This window comes from Myzus persicae, unplaced genomic scaffold, assembly GCF_001856785.1.
Source record: "Myzus persicae strain clone G006 unplaced genomic scaffold, MPER_G0061.0, whole genome shotgun sequence".
In the NCBI taxonomy this organism is placed as follows: Eukaryota; Metazoa; Arthropoda; class Insecta; order Hemiptera; family Aphididae; genus Myzus; species Myzus persicae.
The window spans coordinates 1,159,004-1,183,721 of NW_019100691.1; the positions used below are offsets into that span (position 1 = coordinate 1,159,004).

General features: G+C 29.0%; 1 protein-coding gene across 3 annotated transcripts in view; it reads right to left on the reverse strand.

Moving 5' to 3' along the window:
- Positions 1 to 24,718, reverse strand: part of LOC111041267 (cyclic nucleotide-gated cation channel subunit A) — a 182,039-nt gene that overhangs the window by 25,208 nt on the left and 132,113 nt on the right. For all 3 annotated transcript variants that reach the window (XM_022325513.1, XM_022325506.1, XM_022325515.1), the window contains exons 6-7: positions 12,998 to 13,447; positions 6,364 to 6,611 (exon numbers count right to left, since the gene is read on the reverse strand). In XM_022325513.1, coding sequence (XP_022181205.1) covers positions 6,364 to 6,611; positions 12,998 to 13,447 — 698 coding nt within the window. The remainder of the gene's footprint in view (positions 1 to 6,363; positions 6,612 to 12,997; positions 13,448 to 24,718) is intronic.

Below are 24,718 nucleotides of genomic sequence, written 5' to 3' on the forward strand. Positions count from 1 at the left end.
TATATAATATTATACTTATGTTTATGCATTTTTTTTACAGGTGCTTTTACAAAAACCTTAGTCAAGTTACGAGTTATTGTTTAGAGTAGATAATGGATAAAATGAACAAGAAACTTAATTCCTATTAGAAAACAATACAAAAATCGTGTTTTTTGTTAGGTTTAAAGAAGAATTTAAAAACAAGAAACCTGTTTTGAATAACAATTTTATAAACCCAGTACGTATAATTGTATGACACAATAATTATCGTTTATTTTCTCGAAGAAATGGATATTTTACTACTTTCATTAAATTCAGTTTTTTCTTTATAATTTTAAAACTAAAGTTTAAGGAGTATTGATACATAAACAATTTTATTACAAAATAATTTGTTGATAAAATATTGTAAAGTCAATAGTTTTACTTTGATTTTCAGTATCCAAAAAGGATTTGACACTATTAAAAGTTAGCATAATTAATTACTTTTTTAAAAACTTGTCAGTAAAATATTAATCAAACCAAAGTTATAATTATTCTTTACAAAATGTGCTCTTAGCCTTTAAAAGTACTTAAAATCGGCTATTATAATTATTTATTGTTAATATTGATCGAATTTGTCAAAAAAAAAAAAAAAAATGGAAAATATTGATGTAGGGTTATATATATGTTTTTTGACACTTATAATTAAATTAATTTGTATTAATTTAATATTCATTAATTAAAGTTTAAACGTATATTTTTAGGCTAATTAATAATATAAGCCATGAGGCTATAATTACGAAAATTGTTTGATATACAGGGCGACTATAATTTATCACCTCAGTTATTTAATGACGAGTTTATTAAAACTCTATTGTCCAATAATACTCTTATTTCAATGCAATGTAAAAATAAATCTATCTTGTACGTATTTTATACATTAATTGATTGAACTTCAATAAATTTCTAAGAGATGTAGATAATTTAGTAAATAGGCAACGTAGGCTTATATATTTTCTACAAAATCTATGATTGTGAATTGCTTATTTAATAGATACCTATTGGATGAAACCATACACATAATGTTGTGTTAAGAATAGCCCTTGAAAAATGTGGTAGACATAGTTTATTAAAAACTGAATATCTTAGTCTATATCAGTCTAATTTAATCAACCAATACCTATTAAGAGAGCTCAACATTTTTTAAAAATCCCTTACATTCTCCAATGTATGAATAGATAAATATAAATAGATAATTTAAGAACAAAGACTCCACAGTTTTAAAAATTAAAACTGAGTATTAAACAATAACTCCAATTATTTTATATCGTTTGTGTAGCATACTAATCTAGTCATGTAGTCATGTATATAAATAGTACCTAATCCAGTTTTTATAATGACTTTTGCGTTCTTAGATTTTTTGAGAAGTACAATTTAGAATGAAATAACAAGCAGAATAAAATTAAAAAGGTATAAGATATTTTAGGTGATATATATATTATACATATATGTATATATATTAAAGCAACGAATAGTTAACTATAAATATACACTTTTTAATAATGATGATTGATAAACATTTAATGTATTTTTAATATGAGCAAACTAATTGTTCAATAAATTATAATTGTGTTAGTAAGATTAATACGTTTACTGGAATTTAATGATTAGTAAATTAACTTTTATTTTAATGTGGCTGGTGAAGTGAGATAATCGACAGGCGGTTCTAAATTATTAGATTAAATATTGAACTCTAAACTCATGTTAATTGAGTTGCTAAATTAATGTACTTGCATTCAATCTGTAGGTTCATAATATTATGTATATATACATAGCTATATATATATATATATATATTTACTCTATGTCAACGGGAGTTTGATTTATATTAGTTCTAAGCGAATGGGATGATTAACTATACTCCACGTATTATGCGTTTGTGTGATTGTAACTGTCCAACTATACATTTAGCAATACGTTTTTAAGTTTTATTTTTTTTTAAATAATTTAATATATATATACATAGATTAGTATATTTATTTTCATGTTAAACTATTCATATATAAATGATTTTAATAGTTGTCTTTCCTTTGAATTCAATGTTTGATGTAACAGTGAAAAATTATTGTGATATTAGTTCAATGTATAATATTATTGATAAAGTAATTTGCTAATACGTTCTTTAACATTATTTAATTTCAATGTTTTCTTGCATCTACATTTGTGTAAATGAAGTTAATTGCATTGGTGTATGTACGCTTTTTTTAGATTATTACTTATTTAATAATAAGATAATTTATTAAATATTCAACCTTTCACAAATTAAAGTAAATATTTGAACGGGCAATAATTTATAATTATAAGGTATCGATATAATACTATAAAGGAATAAGGATTTGCTAGCTGCAAATTTATTCCAATTTTTGATTTTCCTTAATTAATAGTATAAGACATTATTCTAATAATTGTTATTTTATATGTAGGTGCATTTAAATAAAGTAAAGTGATAGTATTAGAATTCATACAAATATGATAACATGACATCGAAGGTGGACAATATAAATTCATTTTCATAAGTATATCTCTGTTGTGCAATGAGATAGTATCCGATAAGTATGGTAGAAATAATATTATGCTGCCAACATAAGAAATAAAAATATTATTGTAACACGGCGTTCTAGGTAGGCTTTTCGGGTACATCGCTGTCGTGTGGTCTGTTTTCTCGAAACGTTACAAAGTATGATATTAGTACCTAAGCATAATTGTGGCGAATTTCGTACATTATTATAATATATTGTAATATTATGTCTATAACGAAATTTAAGGTAACGCAGAATGAAGTATTAACAATTATTATTATTTTAAGAACAGCATTTTGATTTAAATTATTATTTATAAATATTTAACATGTAATTTATAAAATAGTTCTATTGAAATGTACCTAGCAATATCCAACTAATTATTGTTGAATGTCATCATCATATATCATCTTTATAAAATCAACTACCGACTTTCCATCTATGTTTGCATACTAGAAATTATTCGAATGCAGTTATAAGTCATAAGTTATACCTGTAGATCAATAGTATTAACGTTCCTTATTAAACATTAATAAACGATGGCAGCAGAGGAGTAGTAGTGTTCACACAGATCCTCCTCTGCTGTCGGTTCAAACGAAAAAAAAAAAAAAAAGTCATTACTTAAAAAAATATAACTATTTTAAAGTTGTTCGTTTATTTTATTTTTATCAAGAACACCGTTGAATGTTTATATTTAGTCATAAAGCAAAACTATGAATGATCACAAACTTTTCTCAGATTATTCTTAAATAACAACACGACTAACACAAGTTATGTCTTATACAATTTGTATTGCAACACTTTGTAATTATATAGCATTGTACACTTAATGACCAAATTGACTTTGTATTAATAACATTCAAAGACTTTTTAATTGAGTATAAAAAAGATCATTATGTTCATATTAAGTAAATCATTTTTAAATCTTTGGTAAACAGTTTTTAATTTATGTTATTAGCGTTATGTTATTATTATCACAATATTATACTATAAACTAAACTTTAAAATAATATTAATTTAAACTATTATCGATGTTCATTATTTTTATTGGCTATTACCTGATCATTAGAAATTAAAAAATAAAATTAATACTTTGGATTAAGAAACAAAAATAAAAAATGTACACACAATTTAATAACTTGTTGTTTTTTTTAAGGTCAACTAATGTTAATACTTTAAATGTTAATTACAAAGTTTTTTTTTATCTTGAAATTAAATTTTAATTATTATTATTGCCATCTATAGAAATGGTTTTAAATAAAGTGTATTTTCGAAAATCTGTATTGTTATAATAATTGATTATAGTCGGATAACAATGGCAATTTTAATCTAATTATATTAAAATATGGGTTGTAATTTGTTTTATCTGAAAAAAAATTTGAAGAATAATGTATAATATATATAACATTTTTATTTTAAATGTTTTTTAATACAGTGACCTTGAATTGAAATAAGGTTTTCGGGAGGAGCTAGGGAATACTGATGTACACATTTTATGACGATTTAAAATTGTTTAGATCTTCCATTGTGTGTATCATACACAATTAAACTTGGAAACTTTTAAATGGAATACGTATTTTTAACACAAGATTTGGATAGACCGAATTCGTTTTGGTCATTTTGACTATAACCATATCTCTTAAATTAAAATTGTCTGAACTACAACCAGTTCAAATTAGGTTAAAAATACGTGGAACAGCTCTAGAATTTAAAAACTTCAGAAAATATTATATACTATAGTATTGTTTATCTCCTGCCTAAAACCCCATTTCAATCCGAGGTCACTGGACAAAAGTATTTTGTGTAACTTTTTAAAGGAAACACACTGTATAAAGAGATACCTACCTACCTTTATAATATAATATTTATGTGTGTTTTTTACTTTCAGATTAATGGATATTATTACTGATCGCATTTGCTTTTAGTATTTCTGTAAATCTGATTTGTTAAGAGAACGTTTTTCTTTGAAGAAAATTTGAGACAAAAAGATTATTTCATAATTTCAATTCTGTGTTGAGCCAAAGAACTACCTATTGGATCATACATTGATTGAACGTCAAAGAAAAAAAAATGGGTAAGTGGATGTCGCTCTGCTGTACATTAGGTGTCTAGAAGGTCGCTGTAATGGATGGTTTGAATTTGAATTCAATGATATAATATCATTGTATACGAAAAACGATTCTAAGCTAAGACGGTATGTAAGTCTAGGATATTTTATATTGTTATTACTTATCATTAAAACTGTTGCCGGTAAGTTGAATTAATAGTATTCGTAAGGTGGCTGGAGCGTGGCGTGTCTTAAGGAATAATAATTAGGCATTTCATGTAGCAATTATATTTGACCTATGTTACTGTGTGAAAAGTAAATGAATGTTAGTATGTGTAATTCGTAAAATTCGTTATCGAGTACCGGGCATCGATGGCTCACCGCCTGAATGTAAGTTTCCGCATGCTTAAGTACATGCCAATGATACAGATTTTATCAAATAAACGCCATGCTATTCAAATGCCAAAAAGCCAAAAAGCTAGACAAAACGCTTTTCATAGACATATTAATCCAAAAAATACTAATTATAATCGAAAATTGTATATGCCTATAAATAGTTTAACAAGAGTCATTAGAGACAGATTTTGAAAATTTTATGGTGTATAGTAGAAAATGCTAATATAAATATTCAGTGAAAATGCCATGTATCTATAGTCATCTATGTAATTTATGGTCATTTGTTTAGAGTGACAATAAAAACCAAAATCGATTTTTTTCAAAAACTAGTTTTGATTAAAAATTCCGGGTTTTCCTTAATTTTTTGTTTCTTTTTCTTGTCGCTTTTGAAAACTATTAGGCATTTCCGAATTTTGACCTCCCGAATGCACCAACTCGATTCACTTTCCAACCAGAAAAGTTGCTGTTAAAGAAAATCGAAGCACTTTTACTGCCCCAAACCATGATGAGAGACAAAAAAAAAAAAAAAAAAATTTAAAAAAACACACATCATTGTAAAATTAATACATTCATCGCTTTGTCAGAAATCTAAAAAGTGAACTTGAAAAAAAGTTTTCGTTAAAAGTATATTTTGAAAATATTATATGAACACGAATAATCCATTAATATTAATATTGGAATGTATAGTTATATTATAAGAATGAGATTATTTATTTTTTGTAACTTATGGTTATGAGTATTAGGTATTTAAAAATTAATTATTAAACGAAAATAGCTTATTGAGATTTTAACAGATTATATTTTATTGGAATTTTATAATTCTGCATCTAAAATTGTTATTGTGTTGATAAGTCAAGAAACACCAACACACGATAAATCACAAAAAAATAAAAATTAAAAACATTTTAATAGAAAATTTTGATTTAATTTGATCACATATTTCTTGTATTCCAAGTTGTATCAAAAATTTATATAAGACATGGGTGCATTACAATTTACGAGTATGTTTGATAAAATATGTAAATTGTTTTGGCTAAATCTAATAATTATACTCGTATATTTCAAATTAATGTAAATACATAAAGAATGTGTTTCTTTATTATGATGGTCATTGCTTGAATATAATATAGCAACGTATAATATATCATCTCTATATTTATTATTCAAACATATATAACTAATCGTTTTAATTTTTGTAATTAGATTAAATAAGTCAATGATTGCGGCGTTAATATTTCAAATTTAGTATGTAAATATTATTTAAAACTAACAATATTATGTTCACCTGATATCAACTAAATATAATTATTTTCGAGTTTAAATCAATTTTAATAAATAATTGTTATATTAAAAATGTCAGTAAACCGGTTTTGGTAACAGTACCTGTTTGTTAGCCCACGTGTAGGCAAACCATCTGATGACTCTTGCCTCTAGCTCTTTGGAAACCCTCCGGAAGGCCATGTACTGTTTGACACCATCCATGCGATTCTGGAATTCTACCCTGGCCACATTCATGTTGCTGATCATACTGCCTATATTTCCTACGATCGTGGCGAAAATGAGCACACCGGCAAGGAAATCGGCCACCACGAACACGTGTTCCAGTTCGTTTTCCGGCTGCGGTGTCTCTCCTGCAAAACCGATGATTATTACCTTAAGTTATTTCCCGAAATGCGATGTTTTAAGCTCATAAACTTCAACCGAGATAGGTTTTTACAAATAGATGTATACTATATATATACAAACACACATACAAATAGAAAGAAGGAGAGTGGAGAAAGATAGAGAGAAATATAGCATCGGATTAAAGTGCATAGTAGTACAGTGTTTTAGTTTGGACGAAAACCACACTTTATCCCACTAAAGCGTGAAAGGAAGTGATAAAGCTGTAGGTACGGTTATTTTTCTTGTGGTCCAATAGTCGTTTAACTTTAATCCCCCTCCCATCGATACTCTTATTTGAGTAGGTACACCGGGCCACATTTATGTGGGCTAAAAAAATAAGCGACAACAATCGACCAACGGGAATACACAACAAATCCTTACATCGATTTTATGTAACAAAGCAAACCTCTTTAGACGGTCCACTAGAAACTTGATGTAGGTTTTGGCGTTTGTTGTTTGTATAAGAAATAAAGGAACACAAAAGTTAAAATTTAATTAAGTCGGTAACTTTTTCAATGAAATTGTTAGTTTTACTTCGGTATTGATTCTCATTACAGCATAATATTATTATGAAATGTGCAAATAACATAAATCATCAGCGAAAGTTTTAACTAAATTGATTAGAGAAAATGTATGACTTGTAAGGTTTACGAAAATATTTTATGTAACTAATATCGACATTAATCAATACTATATCGGTTTAATACTGGAAAATTATTTTCCACAGATTTGAATTACTGAGATTAAAATACTTTACTCGATGGATGAAATGTTGCTATATAATTAATCTAAAAATAAGAATAACAAATTAGGTATTTAAATATCTATTTTAAATGCACGTTACCTACCTACTCGGTAAAAATACCTTACAAAAAACATTTGTTTTTTTCGACTAAAAAATTAATCAGGTTTAAAACGAATTTTAAGAAATACATATGACTTGGGTTGACATAACTAACCTTTATGAAAAAAAATATGCGTAAGAGTAAAATATTGTTCTAGTTGTAATAAATTTTAATCAGGGAGTTACTGTTCTAAAATTATCATAGTATAATATAATACTGTCCAGTGTCGGTATGTCCCAGTAATTTTAAATGGCTCCAAAGGCTCTAAAAACTTAGACATTTATTTGAACAGCCTTTTAATATATGTCTAAAAAATTATTTTAGTTTTAATTAAAAAACAATTTAATGCATTAAAATAATTTGATGTGATAATAACTACGGGTAGGCCGGACCAGTGTCGATTATATTATTAATTATTCATTACGATATTTTATATTGATATTTAATGTACCGCGTTTTTAAGGGTAGCTATATTGAAAATATTTCAAATTTTCAATCTCTGTCAAATTGAATGAGTGTCGTTGAACGGCGCAAGTAGACCGTATATAATGAGCACTGTGTTGGATTTCAGAGACACATTGTGGACGAACAGTAGGTAAGTGCAACATTCTCTCATCCGTTCGCGTGTAGCTCGAATAAATACACGTAATGTAAATAATAAACGTTTTTATACCGTATACGGAGGGTCGGTGCGTAGTCCAGAAAACAGCAATAACTGTGTAATATTTTGTTGACCGAAAAAAAAAATGTCCTGTTTTTTTTCATCGCTCGCCGGCTGATTATTATCGACCATTTCTGCCAAGCTGAATATTCATGAGGTGGAGTTCTTTTGTATGGCCGATTCCGATATAATATAATAATATTATTACATAGACATAACTATAGCCTATAGGCGTGGTCGGAGTACCATAATATTATGACACTACCCCAACGGGTTTGAGATTGACCATGATCGGAACGTAATATATTATTATAATAATGTTATGTACCATGATAATCCAAATGGCTACGCATAACTATTGATTACGTTTAAATTACAAGTAAATAATGTAGACATTTTTTACAAATTGAACGGTTTTAGTTTTTAACTTTGGGATATAATCATTATTATAATGTTTAATCAAGATCGTCAATAATATATAGGTAGTTTATATTATTAGCCGCTTAAAACTAAATTGAAATGTATAATTGTTGTTGTTGTCTTCACTGAATTTATAATATTGGATGGTCCAAAAATTTAAAATAGGATCCATAAACCATAACATCAAAAACATATTTTCATCTGTGAAATAATAATTTAGTATTTTTATGAAATGTCGTTATAGGTATTATGGGAGTAATCCACTTTTTGGAGTGGAACACAAATTACAACTGAACACTCAAACACACATTAAATTATTATCTACATATTATTAAAACTATCCAACGTCCCTTAGATTATACCGTCAATATACCATTTAATTATAGATAGTTAATGCTACCGTGGTTGATAATTTACTAACATAATTAATTGCAATTAAAATGCTGAGAGATAGAAAAAAATTACTCTCATATGGATATTTTGCTTGATTATGTCATAAAAAAAAAATTCAATACTTGATATATTTTATTAAACACTACCTATTTTTTATGGAGATTATTAATTCTTGATTATAAATTGTACATCCCTTTATCATTATATAATTGGAATAAAGCCAATTACAAGCAAATTATTCTAAGATGCTCTCTATGAATTTGGACAATATTGATCAAAATTACAATTTAAATTATAATACAAGTTCATTTTATTCAAAAATGTTCTCAATAATAAATGATTTTGTTCCAATATTTACTACCTTTAATCAATCTATAGTTTTCCTTTATGGTTTAGCTATATATTGATATGTATAAACGAAGAAAAGAAATTAAATCATTTAGCATCTAATTAGTCGAATCATATTAGTGGTTTTATGATATTTTCTAACTTAAGGAAAAAATCTTAAAAACGAAGATACATATTAAACTGTATAGGTTACATAAAATATAACGTGTAAAACTCTATAAATAATAGTCCAAAATATTTTTATGAATTTTTAAAGACAAAGCATCTCAAACTAATTTTTTAAAAATTTGGATTGTTATAATTTGTCTTAAATGTATAAAAAGAATCTTTATAAAATATGCCATTTAATACTCAAACTATTTAATTTTTTTCCTGTATTATTGATATAACACTTACAGACATTTCGATGAACAGGATAAAGCAAATTTAAATAGATATGTTAATTGGTCATGACAATTTTTCAGTCCAATTTTTTTATATTGATGTCGTTTCATTCTTTTATCTACCTGCTATACTTAATCTTTCAACCAATCATTGAAATCGGTTTTATTTCCTACAGTCTCTTATATAGATAAGATTATATATATATACTATATACATTACCACAATTTTTAAGAAAGGTGGTTATACACAGAAATAAAAAACGTTTTTTAATTAATAATGTTTCTAAGAATTATTTACTATCATCACCTGTAAATGTGTAGATTATTGTTATATTATTATAACGAGTTTTGAACATATTATATACTATTTGAATATTATATTGTCATACTGTAATAGTACATCGATCAAATATTACAATATTACGAACACCTACCTCTTTGTACTTTTAGTTAAGTTATTATATTCGTACGGGTGATGATAATACACACTGCGTTGCTCGTCATTAAAACTTAATGTTATCGTTATTGTACCTCAATACTAATATTATAGTCTGTAACTATCAACCGATACCAAACTACCAACAAACACGTTAAGACCATCACGTATATAATATAAATGATTTTGGTAATTTATGCACACTCCCTATACTCCGGTATTTTGTAATCGGTCGACTGGCGTGTTGCGACGGGTAGTAATTTCATCGCCATGGGGTGGGTTTGGCAAAGCGATCGGATCGGTGAGAAAATCTTTGATACCAGCACAATGTGTGTGTGTGTATTATACAATGTATACATTATTATTATAATACAACGGTTGAGCCGCTGATTATTTGCCGGGCGAAGACATATATTCCGCATTAGCATGGTCGCCTCGCACGAAGAAAGGTGGAGAATACGGCAATTGAGAAAATCGAGACCCCACCGTCACGTGGACACGATTTTCCTAGGGCCATTTCGTGTCAGGGTGATGAATGACTGTGAATTTTCTCCGTACATCCCGCGCCGTGCCACATGCAGCACCTCGAGCGTCCTGTCGTGTTAACCGAACGCACTCGTTTTATTTTTTTCCGTTTCTTATATAACACACACACACACACACACACACACACATACACACACACACACACACACACACACCCATTTGTGAAAAACATACAGAGTGTGCTTGTGCGGGCATAATGTCCATTAGTTTTTTTACAGGGTTCTCCTGCGGTGTTCTACTCGACTTGTTTTTTTTCCACCTTTCATTTGTTTTAGCGGGTGCGACAGATGTTCGGGGACAAGATAAAACCGCCGGTTGAATCAGCAAGAGCCGAGACAAATTATTAATCTTGCACAGCTATACCGTCAGTCAAATGTCCATCGCTTTGCATTATATATTGTGCACAGCTAGTGTTATAAATGGCTGAACGGGGTTTTTCCCCAGTTTTTCAACCGTGTTTTTGTTTTTACACGAAAGTGGAGAAACTAAAAATTATTTTCTGACTAAAAGGTTTGTGGAGGCGTACTCCGCCCTCTTATACAATTATGATTTTATATTTGAAAAACCCTTTTCGCTCATAACTCAAATAATCGTACCTACTCTTCATAAAAACGTATATAATATATACGTATACATATTATTTATACCTATTTTTTAAACCTTTTAAACTTTAATGTAGGTTAACAACATTATACTCAATTTTCGCAAACCCATTTTCTACTTACAATCTACATTCTCTCCTTATCATTATACTCAGTTGTTATAGTTTAAAATATAACATATTTTTATATTTTTAGCTGGTTTTTTTTTAATTAGCTAATAACATATTATTGCATTTTTTGTCTCAGCAATCATATATTTTGAATTTTTTATACCCAAAGACTAATTTATTACAACGTTTTCAATAAAAATATAAAATAAACAAGTAAAGTTAAAGAACATAAGAGAGAAAGAAAATTTATTCAACTATAGGTTAAATAAAAAAAAAAACTTATGATAATATAAAAACTATATTTACACTGAAGAAGTCTTGTAATATACGTTTTAAAAAACCAACTTCAAAAACTTACAGACAATTTTTTTCTGAACTAGAATTTAACTATACGTCATACGTGTATACATTTTTTTTTATAATTGTCTTGAATATTTTAACAACTTCACTATTGTTTACTTTTTTATTAGCTTTTGAAAATCTATCAAGTTAGTATATTATATTGTCACTTTCAATTTTCAATCATATGCAGTAAATTGTGAAACATTATTAGAAAATTGATGTTTTATAGTCATTGCAACACATAGAAGGTGTCAAAGGTTTTTTTTTGATCATTAACATATTAAAACCATTTTTATTTATTTATAAAGTACCGATAACTTAAGTTGATCATTTGAAAATACGTAATTTTTTTAAATCGTAAATAATCACATGTCGAATAAACAGATAATTACAATTGAAAAAGATAAATTTTAAAAGATGAAAATATCTAACGACACAAGAAGAAAAAACTATATGATTTATTATTAGGTATTACAAGTTTATAATTTTGTTTATTTTGGTAATTTTCAATAGATATTTATTTTTTGATGTTCCATGATGAGAGGAAAAGTGTCGAAAGTTTGATATTGCTATTGCTATACGCTTTTATTATACTCGACGGTTAATAAAACAAATAAATACACTTTAGTAATGAGAGTCCCACAAAAAATAAGTTCTCAATGATTTAATATTGAATCTTAATTACGCACCTGTCACTCAACTTACTAATGTTTTTTTTTTATATATTTCATTCTAAAATATTAATTTTAGTATGAACTGATGTTATTCAATAAATAAGATAGAATATGGTTTCTTATTGATTTGGTTTTTAAAAATATTTATTTTGACGAATTATTATTTAAATTTATTAGAATACCTATCTAACCATTAAAAATATCAGTATTTCAACCGCTTAAACCTTTGGACTGTGGCCAATTCTGCATAAAATTATTATAGAATAAAACTTTTATTTGGCATAATGCCCATTTAATCACCTCAAGTGGACATCTTAATCTATAGTATAAACCGTTTTACTAAAGAAAAAAAAATTGCAATTCCCGAAGACATTCGGATAAGCATACATAAGCACTTATATATAATTCTCTTTAATAGATTTTTTATTTTTTTTTATTTTATCTTCTTCCTTTAAATACGAACTTTTTTTTCCACGCGTTGGTTTTGCACAACGATTTTAAGACGTTGCATTACATTAAAAAACATTTATTTTAACAGGAGGCATTATTTTTCGGAATAAATTCTACGGTCTATTGATTGTTTTTTGCTTACCTATAGTTGTGAGCGTAAGTGTCGACCAATAAAAACAGTAAATGTACTGTCTAGAAAGCGATGAATTCCTAGCACCTTGCAAGTTGTACACCCAATTATCCGACCCAAACCCGATCACATAGCTTATAGCGAAATATAAGCATGAGTTCCAGTGTATGAGTATGAGTATGGCGAACACCACTTTGCAAATGCGGAACACGTTTGGATACCCGGTTTTGGTTTCTGTGCGGTCGAAGAATTCCAGCATCCTCGGTACTCGGAGCAGTCGATTGGCACGGACGATCACAGGACAGGGCAGGACGTCTGCCGAACAGCTGCCCGACGGCCACCACAAGTACGCCAGGTCGGTGGGAAGCAGACTCAGGAAGTCTGATTTCCATTTGGACGTGCTGAAGTAGTTTTCCCTCAGCTTATGAGAATTGCGGACCATGAGACCTTGGTCCAGGAAACCTGAAAACAATATCAATAACGGTGCTCGTTAATAAACGATATGACTATTATTATTTGAAACGGATGGCTGTCGAACTATAAAAGTATAAAATGAAGAGCACCCGCAAAAATGTGTAATGAACAATTTCTTTAACGACCCAATTCTTATTTCCTAATAATTGAACCACGCCATTTTTAACACCATCGAATAGCTATATATTTACACTGGAACTTATATTACAGTCAATCGATGAACGCATTTTGAAAATTATTATTTCCGATGGAGAATAAAGATATTACGACGAAATTATGTTGAATCTGTATCCTGTGAAGTTGGTATTATGGATACTCGAGTTCTTGTTTTGAATAATATCCAAATCATTGTCTTTATAGAATAAACTAAACTTTTGATTTTAAGCGTAGTCATACAATGATGGCTCAGGGCGGCGTACATTAATTTTATAAGGAAGTCGAAGTTTACGCTATTACCGTTAGTGGCTTATCGATTTTGTTTTTTTTTACGTAGATATAAAATCCATTAAATTTAAAATAAATTAGTAATCATTGTGTTAACAAAGTAAATAAGACAAGAAAATAATCACGTCAACAGAATGACACTCAGCCGACATGGAGACATCTACCAAACTTATAAGCACTTATCCAACTAAAAAAAATCCATGAACTAATCTTGAATATGTGGTGTGGTGAGACGTACGTGTTTTATTGCAATTTTATTTTGTTTAAGTATAAGTCCGGTCCGATTTTTTTCGAACCACCAGTGTACATTACCTGGCAGTGAGTTGAAAGATAATCGTTTGATTAGTAGATTATTGCCACGAGAGTTTACAGCTACACGATTTCGTTACGGGTATACGTATTTTTACATATTTATGGAGCTTTTTGTAAAATACCAGGCAGAAGAGGTTATATAATATGTCACAGGCAGAGATTTCGTTTATAAATCGTAATCGCGCGTTGAAAAATCGTAATACTTTATGCATAATATTGTGCACGGCCATCGTTATTCGGTGCACGTCATCTTGGCGTTTATTTCGACGAACTATACACACCGGAATTCAAAAACAAAACCCACCGCTGTTGCACGTTTATAAAATATGTATATACAATATACATATATGTATATTGCATCCTAAGTTATTATAATAAATGTTATGCAACCGTTTCAATAATAATAGCACGTCGTCCGCAATTGAATTTCCAGATGGATCGGAAAGGACTCGATGATATTATAATAAACAGGTATTGTGTGCTATGGATAATGTACACATGTTCATTGTGTTACCTGTCGTCGTGCGGTGATGACGGCGTACGATATATTATAATAAGTAATGACACATCGCGTCGAAAGCACGACTACGACGTATAAAGATGGATTTGGATTTTTTTTTTCTTTTCGATTTCGTACTTACGGTTATCGTCGTCCGGTTTGTATGGAAACGGTATAGTGAAGGGCCACTGTGGAGCGTGGGAGGTGGTGCGCCTCAGTGGGTTATTTATTTATTTTTTATTCCGGTGTATAAAATACGGCACCGCAAGTTGGTCGAAGGTTTGCAAGCATATTATTATTATTATTATTATTATTATTATTTTTGCCCGGCACTCTGCAGCAGTGTATTGTGTGAATGTTTAGGCAAAAACGATCGTACGCACACACACCCACCCACACCCACCCACCCACGAGCGAATATATATATATATATATATCAGAGAGTCCTATTAATATTTACGAGACCTTAACGTATAACGTATCCAAACCACCCCGCCGCCTCATATATATGTATATAATATCGTATATATGTATATAAAATACTAGTCGCCAAACGTATCGGTCCCCGAACGTTATTAATGATGTCCCCCGGAACTCGTTGGGACCGGATGTAGTAAATAAAAGTGCGTGCGCGCGTTTTATTTCCCAGTGTGATTTACTGCCGTTCGTCCCGCGCGTCAGTTACACATAAATATAGTGTCCGCGCGAAAGGAATCGGCTCTTTTCCTCCCTCCCCCCTCCCCGTGTTGTGTGTGTGTGTGGGGGGGGGAAGACCGCTTCCACGGTCCGCGCGTCCGCTGAGAGCGAGAAATTTGTCGCACTTGGCGGCCGAATCGCCCGGAAAAATGTTGTCGCGATGCCGCCCGATCAGGCGGCGTGTGTGGTGTCCACGGCCGGGTGAGCCGATGTACGTGCCGCACACGCAGACACGTACAACGAACGAATGACGTACGAGTACAATGCCATCACAGCGCCGTGTCCGAATTCTTAGGGAAATCGATTTTTCACGCGCACGCACACAATAACGAGTCGGCGATATGATTGTCCGCGGCGCACTTGAACACATCGATCGACGGCCTGCGGCGTATATTTTGTGTGATTTTGCGCGCGTAAAAAAGAAAAATGTCGGGTACCGCACGGACGACGTGGGCGCGACTTACAGGTACATGGAAAACGATGTTCTCGCCTCCGAGCTTAAAACACGAGACTGTTGGGGGGGGGGGGGGTGCAGCTCGATATTTTTGGAAACACTTTCGGGTACGTCACATCGATGGTTACCGAGTACGGTTATATGTAACACGAATTCTGGAAAAAAAGCCCCCCAACAATTTTTTAATATAAATGTGAATACATGTATACCTACATGATATATTAAGTTATAATTTATAATTATAAATTATCTCATATTGAGTCATTGGGTAGTTAATAATATATTATGTAGAACCTACGGTCAAAAAGTATCAGTCTTAGCTGTATAATGAACTACTACATTCATACAAAAATTGCACAACTATAAAAATAATAATTTAATAAGTCAATTATGGAAAACCGGTGGTAGTGATAATACTAGTTCGTTGCTAAAGTTTAATAAAATAAGAGGATGGATACACAACGATGGATCTTCTATTTATTTATTTCTTTTTTTGTTAATTCATCTTAGTAACATCAGCTGCTAAGTCCTTAGTATTATTACTATGTGTTATCTATATTATGTACTATTAAGAACTGTTGTATTATGCTTTTTATAATAATAATCAACAAAATATTTTTAAAATATAAAATAGTACAATTGTTTGGCACTCCCATGGAGTTTTATTTCCTTGAGCTTTCTTCCGTTGAATTCATTTTCTAGGCTTTTACCCCGTCTACCTTTTAATACAGGTATCTACTACTTCACGTCGGTTGGTGTTGCGTACTGTTACCATGGATATGTAGCCTTCAACAATGATTTACAATTTTAAACAATTTTGAAAACGATAACCGCAGATGAATATAAAGTGGACAGAGATGTGACAGAATGTTTATCTATCATCATTGGTACACGATTAAATGGTAGATTAGGTAAAAGAAATCGTCATGTGTAAGTGTTGGTTGTTAAACAATAATACTATATTAATACTAGAAATAAAATAAAATTGAAAACTTATTGGACTATTACGCAAGTACATGAAAAACATCACAAAAATATTGTTGAGAGGCGATTTAGAGCCAACCCAGCGTAGTGTCTCTTGGGAGTACTATATAACGCTCACATCGAAATTAAATTGTTTAAAAGTAATATCAAATTATTATGATACAAAATAATACGTCGGCTATAAATTAAACATTTAACACACACAAATACGTGTAATTGTACGCGTCATGATTTGCCCAAATATATTACGCCGAAACGGTTAAATTCGTCACCAATATGACATTAAATTACCAACGACGTAGATACGATTTGGTTTTTTGCAAGGGGTTTATATTATATTTTTCATGTTTAACTCATCAATAATGAAAAATGTATATTTATAATTCAAATTAAATGTTACTGCTGTTACTTATAAGTTATAATGCTTTTAATTATAGTAAAATATTTATAATGTTTTTGGTTTTATCTCACTTTTTATTTATATTTTTTTGTCTCGGCCTATGTTTAATTGATTTTCTATACGCAAGCTTGGCTTATTTTTCATTTTTAAAAAGTATCATTCTTTTCTCTGGGATATTTAACACAATGGGTTTTAATAAGAAATTTAAATAAGGTACGTGATATTATTAAATATGTAAAACTTTAAATATAATATTATATAAAAACAAAATTCCATTATAGACTGCAGTCATTTTTCTGTCATGATTAATTTGGAAATTGAATAAATCAAAAGCTATTATATAAGTCACTACCACTAGGCACCTATTGTATTAGTTGACACAAAAAGTAGATGATACAATCAGTCGATGTCAAACAGACCCGCGATCAGCCAAATATTTAGGCAGGAACTACAAATTAAAATATGATGCGTAGGAACAGATGTTTGGCAAATATATTAACAAAATCATAAGCTAATGGGTCACACCACATCTGAGAGACACAATCTTCCACAAAATAATTATGATTGTATATTCTTTCACATAGCTCCATGTCCCCAGCACCCCCACCTCTAAATTTTGACTCGAAACCTATACTAATCGTTTGTACCTTGTTTGTACCTGTTTGTACCCCAAGTAAAATCGTTTGTACCTCAACTGTTTTCAAACTGTCCCTACTTCGATTTTGGGGATGCCGAGCAAACGGTGGCACCCCCACCCCCATCGCATAGCTAAGTGCGGTGGTACTAACTTTGCAGATGTATATTATTGGTAGGAACAATCTTTCTCAATTCACAAACCATCGGATATGACAAAACTGATAGGTATTATCACAATACAATATTACACTCTAATCAATTCTGTGGTCGATTTATTTTGTCATGCTCACGACAAACGACAAGTACCATTATATTGTATAAAAAAAATTTTTCTTCAAAATAACAAAAGCAACAAACAAAACTTGTTTTATAAAAACTTGTCTTAATATGAGTACCTATTATATAAAACATATAATCAAGTATATGAAAAAAATAATTTTATAATAATATTTTTATTTCTCCTGAAAAAAATGATCTCATTACGACATATTACTTCTTCACCGACGTTACGATACATTATAATATTATATTATTTCTTGGGTATATTTATCCGGTTTAATGCTATAGTTATTATAGATAATATGTGATAAGCTACGCAGATATAGTATACATAGGTAATGATTTACTAATTAATAGGTCCATACAATTTCAAACTATAGGACCTAAAAGGGCTTAACTTAACTGCCTTCCACCTTTATGAATATCAATGGGTACTATAATATAATTTACGCACAGTATACTTTTAAAAATTATTTTGAATTTAATTTGTCATGGCCTGCAATTTTGGGACGGTTGGTGAAAGCAAGCTCATACCTTTCCGACTCTGTGCTTCACGTTTACTGTTCAAATTTTTAATCATTTGTGTATTATTTAAAAATGCAATTTGTTCAAGTATGGAAAATATTACATTAAATACTTACTTATACGAAAACAATTAGGTAATAAAATAATTAAAATTTATTAGGAAGAAAGTTGTTCTTTGTGCCTATGATTATTTACTATCAATTTAGTAAGTAAATGTATTTTATTAACATAAGAAATCGTTTTTACATTGAATATGTTTTGTAACAAAATTTACTGAATTTATACCTAATGGAAAACCTGCATACCATAGGGACACATAATACTGGCATGATATGTACCTACTATAATTAATTATTATAACTATTATTATTAAACATTTAGATAAAATAACAAATTAAAGCTTAAAATATTCAAAACAATTATTATTGGCATTACACATTTATGCAATATATTATACTATGCCCAGTTCGTAATGATATATTTAGCCGAGAAATACAATTGCGTCCAAGCTTTGTAAAGATTTATCCGATGACGCTAGCAGTATTTTACAGTGATCTGTGATTTTTTGTGAATTTCAATAACCATCATTACATCAATTATTATTTCTGTTTTTTTAAATCGCATGATTCGTGTCGGTTGTGAGTTTTGTTTCGTGACAATTATGATTATTGCTTTTATTTTGTAACTACCTATATTATATTACACACACAACCAATTATTGACACTGTACCTACAACCTACGGGCATGACAAAATAGATACGAGTGGTCAAAATATAATACCAGCACACTCTAATAACGTACGTTATGAATTTATTTTGCAATGCCCACGACAGGTGTGTGTCGCGTGTGCGCTGAGCGGCTAACGCGTATTGATATAATAATAATGACGATGATGATGATGATGATAATGATGATGATGGTGATGATGATGGAGGTGATGATGATGATAATGTACCTTATTCCGACACTGCAGCCACAGTGTTCGATAGCAATTTACGTAAATGCGTGAATTTACAATCAGACGCGAGAGTGTTTGTACGGGAATTACGTCATTCTCACGGTTTGCAGTATTCTGACGAATTGAGTCGATGTCGAGACGCACGCCGAATGCGAAATAATAATATTATACACACATTCGACGGCATTATTATTATTCCACTGCAACTGCGGAATACAATAAATCAATTTATGGTTCTATTGTATTGATGATTGACACGTAAAACTGACTCTTGTGTTATAATATATATTATTGTATTGATTAGGGAGAAACCTTATAGAATAGCAACTAATATTACCGAAGTCTCAATAAAACAAAAAGCTGTTCTTGAAGTCAGATTTATAATGGTTTTTTTTTTTTAAATTTAGTTCAAACGATGCAGGTGCTATAATTGATAAATTGTTATTATTGTTTCTTGCTATAGAACTAACGATATGAATTAACAATAATTAACTAAAAATATAAATTTACTAATGATAATAACACGATGCTTGAATAATATTAATAAACGTACAAAAATTACGGGGTGAACCATTTAACGTAGGCACTCATAATTTCAAAACAAGTTTTTGAAAATATTTTTTTTACATGAATTTAAGTTCTTACTCATTATAAAATTATAATTTTAGTTCATTTGACGAATTCACTCTTTATTAAGGGTACATAGAATAAGAGTTTTTGGAAATAATCAAGGTTTTCAAAATTACGTCCCATAATAGGTAAGTACTTATACATTTATAATGCTATTTTTTAACTTCTGAAGATAAGTTTATCATGCAGTTTGAAAAGTTTTATTATAATAATGTCACCTACCCAATTACTGATTGGTCATTAACACAATATAAATATTTAAAAATAATTATTGATCAGAGCAGTTCATTGTTCTTTGAACATTTTTTTATATTAGATACTATAAAGAGCTGTGCCTGTAAGTGTGACAAACATTGAAAATCATGGACAATGTATATATATTTTTTGATGTAGGTGAGTATAGGGTACGTATTTCTTAGGATTTGAATTTTTTTTAAATGTGTTTCCTTTGCAAAACCAAATAAATGTAAGACCACATCATAACAACACTACATAAACCAGAGTAGGTACTTTGGACAACGTTGTTGTAAAATAAACTCCCAATACTTCTATATGAAGGTCTATTGGATGTTATCATTCATACTTCTAGGATAAATTTTAAATAATGTAATCACCCTAAAAAGTTTCATGGGATATTTTTCTTATTGAAAATCTTTTATATATTATTATACTTGTACAAAGTTATTTTTTCTTTTTAAAATTAAAAAAAGGCATATACATAATATATATATTTTAACTATATATACATAGTTAAAAGTTATATTTGAAAATTCGATTAATAGTTGCCTATTGACTGAATTACGTTATAAAAATAGTGGTAAATAATTAAGAAAGACAACAGAAGTAAATCTTTCGATTACTAGAAAAATATCAAGTATATTTTAATAACAGCGAAAAATAAGTCTAAAATAAAGTAAAAAATAGTACTATTTTGTTACTAGAATTGTTTTTTTTTGTACATATAACATGGGCTTTTATAACGAGTTGGCACTAAACTAAGAAAAAGTGAGGAAGGGTTTAGTAACAAAAAAAAAATAACAACTTATAGAGGAGAAAAGTTAAATTAAAGCATTGGAATTTTTCCAAATACAAGATGGGCTTTAGTTGACATAAGTGAAAAATTATTTGTGGGCCAGAAATGTTTACAAAATAACGTTTATATTGTGACTATTAAAAGATCATCAGTAATATTTATTATACTATTTATTATATTATTAATTGTGTATTAAAGTATAGTTCGATAAATAGATTATTTAAAGTACACCAATGTGAACTACGATATAAGTAAATTAGATTTAAATTTAATTACACAGGTAATACTTTGCATTGCTGCATCATATATATATATATTATATATTCTGTAATATTAATAGTATATTAATACAATAATACTAAGTAGGTTGAAATTGCATAGTACATCAATAGAATCTAGAATTTATATATTACTCTAAATAAATCGATAAGTGGTTTAGCGGTTTTTCTTTCGTATTTTTCTATCAGATTTTTATCAGTTCGATTTATTTCCTTTGAAGTTAAAAAAATAAACAGAAACTGTAATACTAAAGTAAATTACTCAAGTAATACTAAATTATAAAAATTAGGATTTTTGTGGATTGATATAGTCTAAATTGTTGGTCCAGTCATTATGCATGAAAACAAAATATTTTACATAAATAATCTCTTAACACATTTATAATTGTTTCTTTATCTGGGTTAGTAGAGTTTCTGGTTATAGAGAGATTCAAACTTTAATCATAGAAAAACAAATTGCTGTTTTATAAAGTGAGTACCTAAGTGATTTTAATTTAAGTACATATTTTGAATTATATTTTATAGGTTTGGATTGATAGTTATTTATTATTTTATAAGATAAATTTATCTTTGTTGCAAAAGACAAGATGCATGTCTAATCTAATGCAATCTAATGTTTATTAAATTGTATTTCCTTTATAAAAAGGAACTATTAATAATATTGTAGTTGATATAATGGATGCCAATGAAAAAAATTTTGTTTTGCAAGTATGTAATATAATATTTGATCTCGTATTATTTCATAAAACCTAATAAGCTCTTTAGATGAATCTGTATTTTTAATTTTTTTAGACCATTTGTATAATAGATATTGTGAGCTATTCAGGATAATTTTTTTCGCACATAATCCAATGAAACCGAATATTTCTCGGATTAAAGTTGCTAAAAGTGTATAGATATGTTTTATTTGATTTATTTCAGTGATATACATTATTTGTACCCAAGTTATATTTGAGTCTTTTTCAGATGATTCGTATTACAGTGAAACCAGTAGGTATATAACGGACAGTCACGATACCATTATAATAAGTTCGTTATGGACTGATAACCGTTAAGGCAGGTCCATTGCATTATTAAAACGACAATGATGTGTATACTTACAGTGGTAAAAATATGTATACTTATCTTTAAGCATAATTGCTCGAGATCAGTGTCATTTTTATTGATTCCGTTGTTATTTATTTGCACAATCGAAAGTGTGCTTATCACATACAATTTGATCACTCCGTTTACGTTTTGTGTGTGATTTATTTAAGTTCAAATTAAATGATATTTTTGGTGCATTTGTTTTTAACGGTTTCGACAGCTGTTTTATTTTGACTCATTATGACATAACGACAAAGTCACTTTGGGGACAAAGCGTGTCCATCGGGAAGCTTAGGGGAGTAATATTAAAACATAAAAGCAATAACCGAGAGACAAGGATTTAATGCCCAATCCAGGGAGTGTATTTTTGAGCCTTTTTCTGAGTACTCAACAAACAATAATTAAATTACATCTATCAACTAGAATATTGTGTAACGTATAACTTAATAAAAATTAATTTAGCTTAGAACATTTTGTTTAGTTTTGTCAGATCTTCAATGCATTGAAAATGACTATTCGTGTTTGTTCCATATATTTTCTAATAGTATTGTATCATATGTGCGCCGTAATAAGTCACGATTTAAAGGAATTAGAAAACAAATTGAAAACGAATACTAAGATACGCGTGTTTTCGAGTAGAGTTTGTTGTGCTAATGGCATTAGTCTCCGAAACAAAACTTTTTGATTTTACAGTTAAGTACTATAGAAACATATTTATGTAATACTATATGGATTGGTGCAAGAAAGACCAATGTCACATTTGGAAACATTTTAGATTATTCGACAGACGTCATTAAAATTTGTCTATGATACTTGTGTTAAAATGGCCAATGTTTCGGATACAGTATGACCAAAGAAGATTTGACATTGACCACTTTGACAATAGTCAATAATTGATATAAGAATATATCCGTTAATATTATTTAACCATGTCGAAATTGGCCACTTATTATCTATGTCCATGATATTGACCATTTCGAAATCAATTGATAAATTGATAAATATAATTTAAACTACCTATCATCATTAAGATTTATGTGTATTATTAGGTATTAATGAAAAAGTTAAGTTGTTTAATTATTAAAAATGGTTTATTTTAAATTATAGTTATTGGGCAATGTTAAACAAGTATTTTTTTTTCTGAGTAGCTGATGTCTTAATAAAACTTACACATTTTTAAATAAAAACAAAATGAGAGTCATACAATGAAATAAAACCAATTTTAATTAAGTAACAGTATTTTTAGAATACCTACTTTTATTTCAAAAATCGGAAAATTTGTTTTTATTTAATTTCTCACCATTATCAAAATATAATATTTAATAATAATAATAATAATAATATATAATAATTTAAATTTGAAAATCATATTATAAAAAAAGTTGTCTATACGCTTAATACGTGTTAGTTATAGAGTTATTTTTAAAATTGATTTTTAACTATATTATTCGACCCAGATTTTGTCGTCCAGTCTCCAGAATTTGGCAAATACATAAAAAAAGACTACCAGACTTATCAAATACCACCAAAATGAGTCCTCAGCAGTGATGTGCCTTAATTTTCTATCTATTACGCCGGGTGATTGAAATATTGTAGTATACAAAATTACATACGCTTTATATTAATGATTAAAATAATAATCATATGAGTTATGAGACACCCGAAAAGTTGTCCAATAATAATCACAATACCAATAATGCTAAAAGTCTTGTCGAAAATATATTATGCTAGCTTTATATTTAAGTAATTTATTTTAGAACTACCGTGTCGCCAAAATATCATTCTAAATGATCTAGTTTTTGTCATACAACACATTTTAATTTGAGGTACGTTGCAATATGACGAAAATATCCAATTTTTGAAGCTATCCAGAAAATGTTATCATTATAATTTTAGCATACCTATAACATGATTACATTATAACATTATAACATTATAACATAGACAATATAAACATTTATTTTATGTGGCCGTCCACGTCATATCTATACAAGGATATATATGTATATACAATAATTACTTAATTGTATTAAATTGATCATCA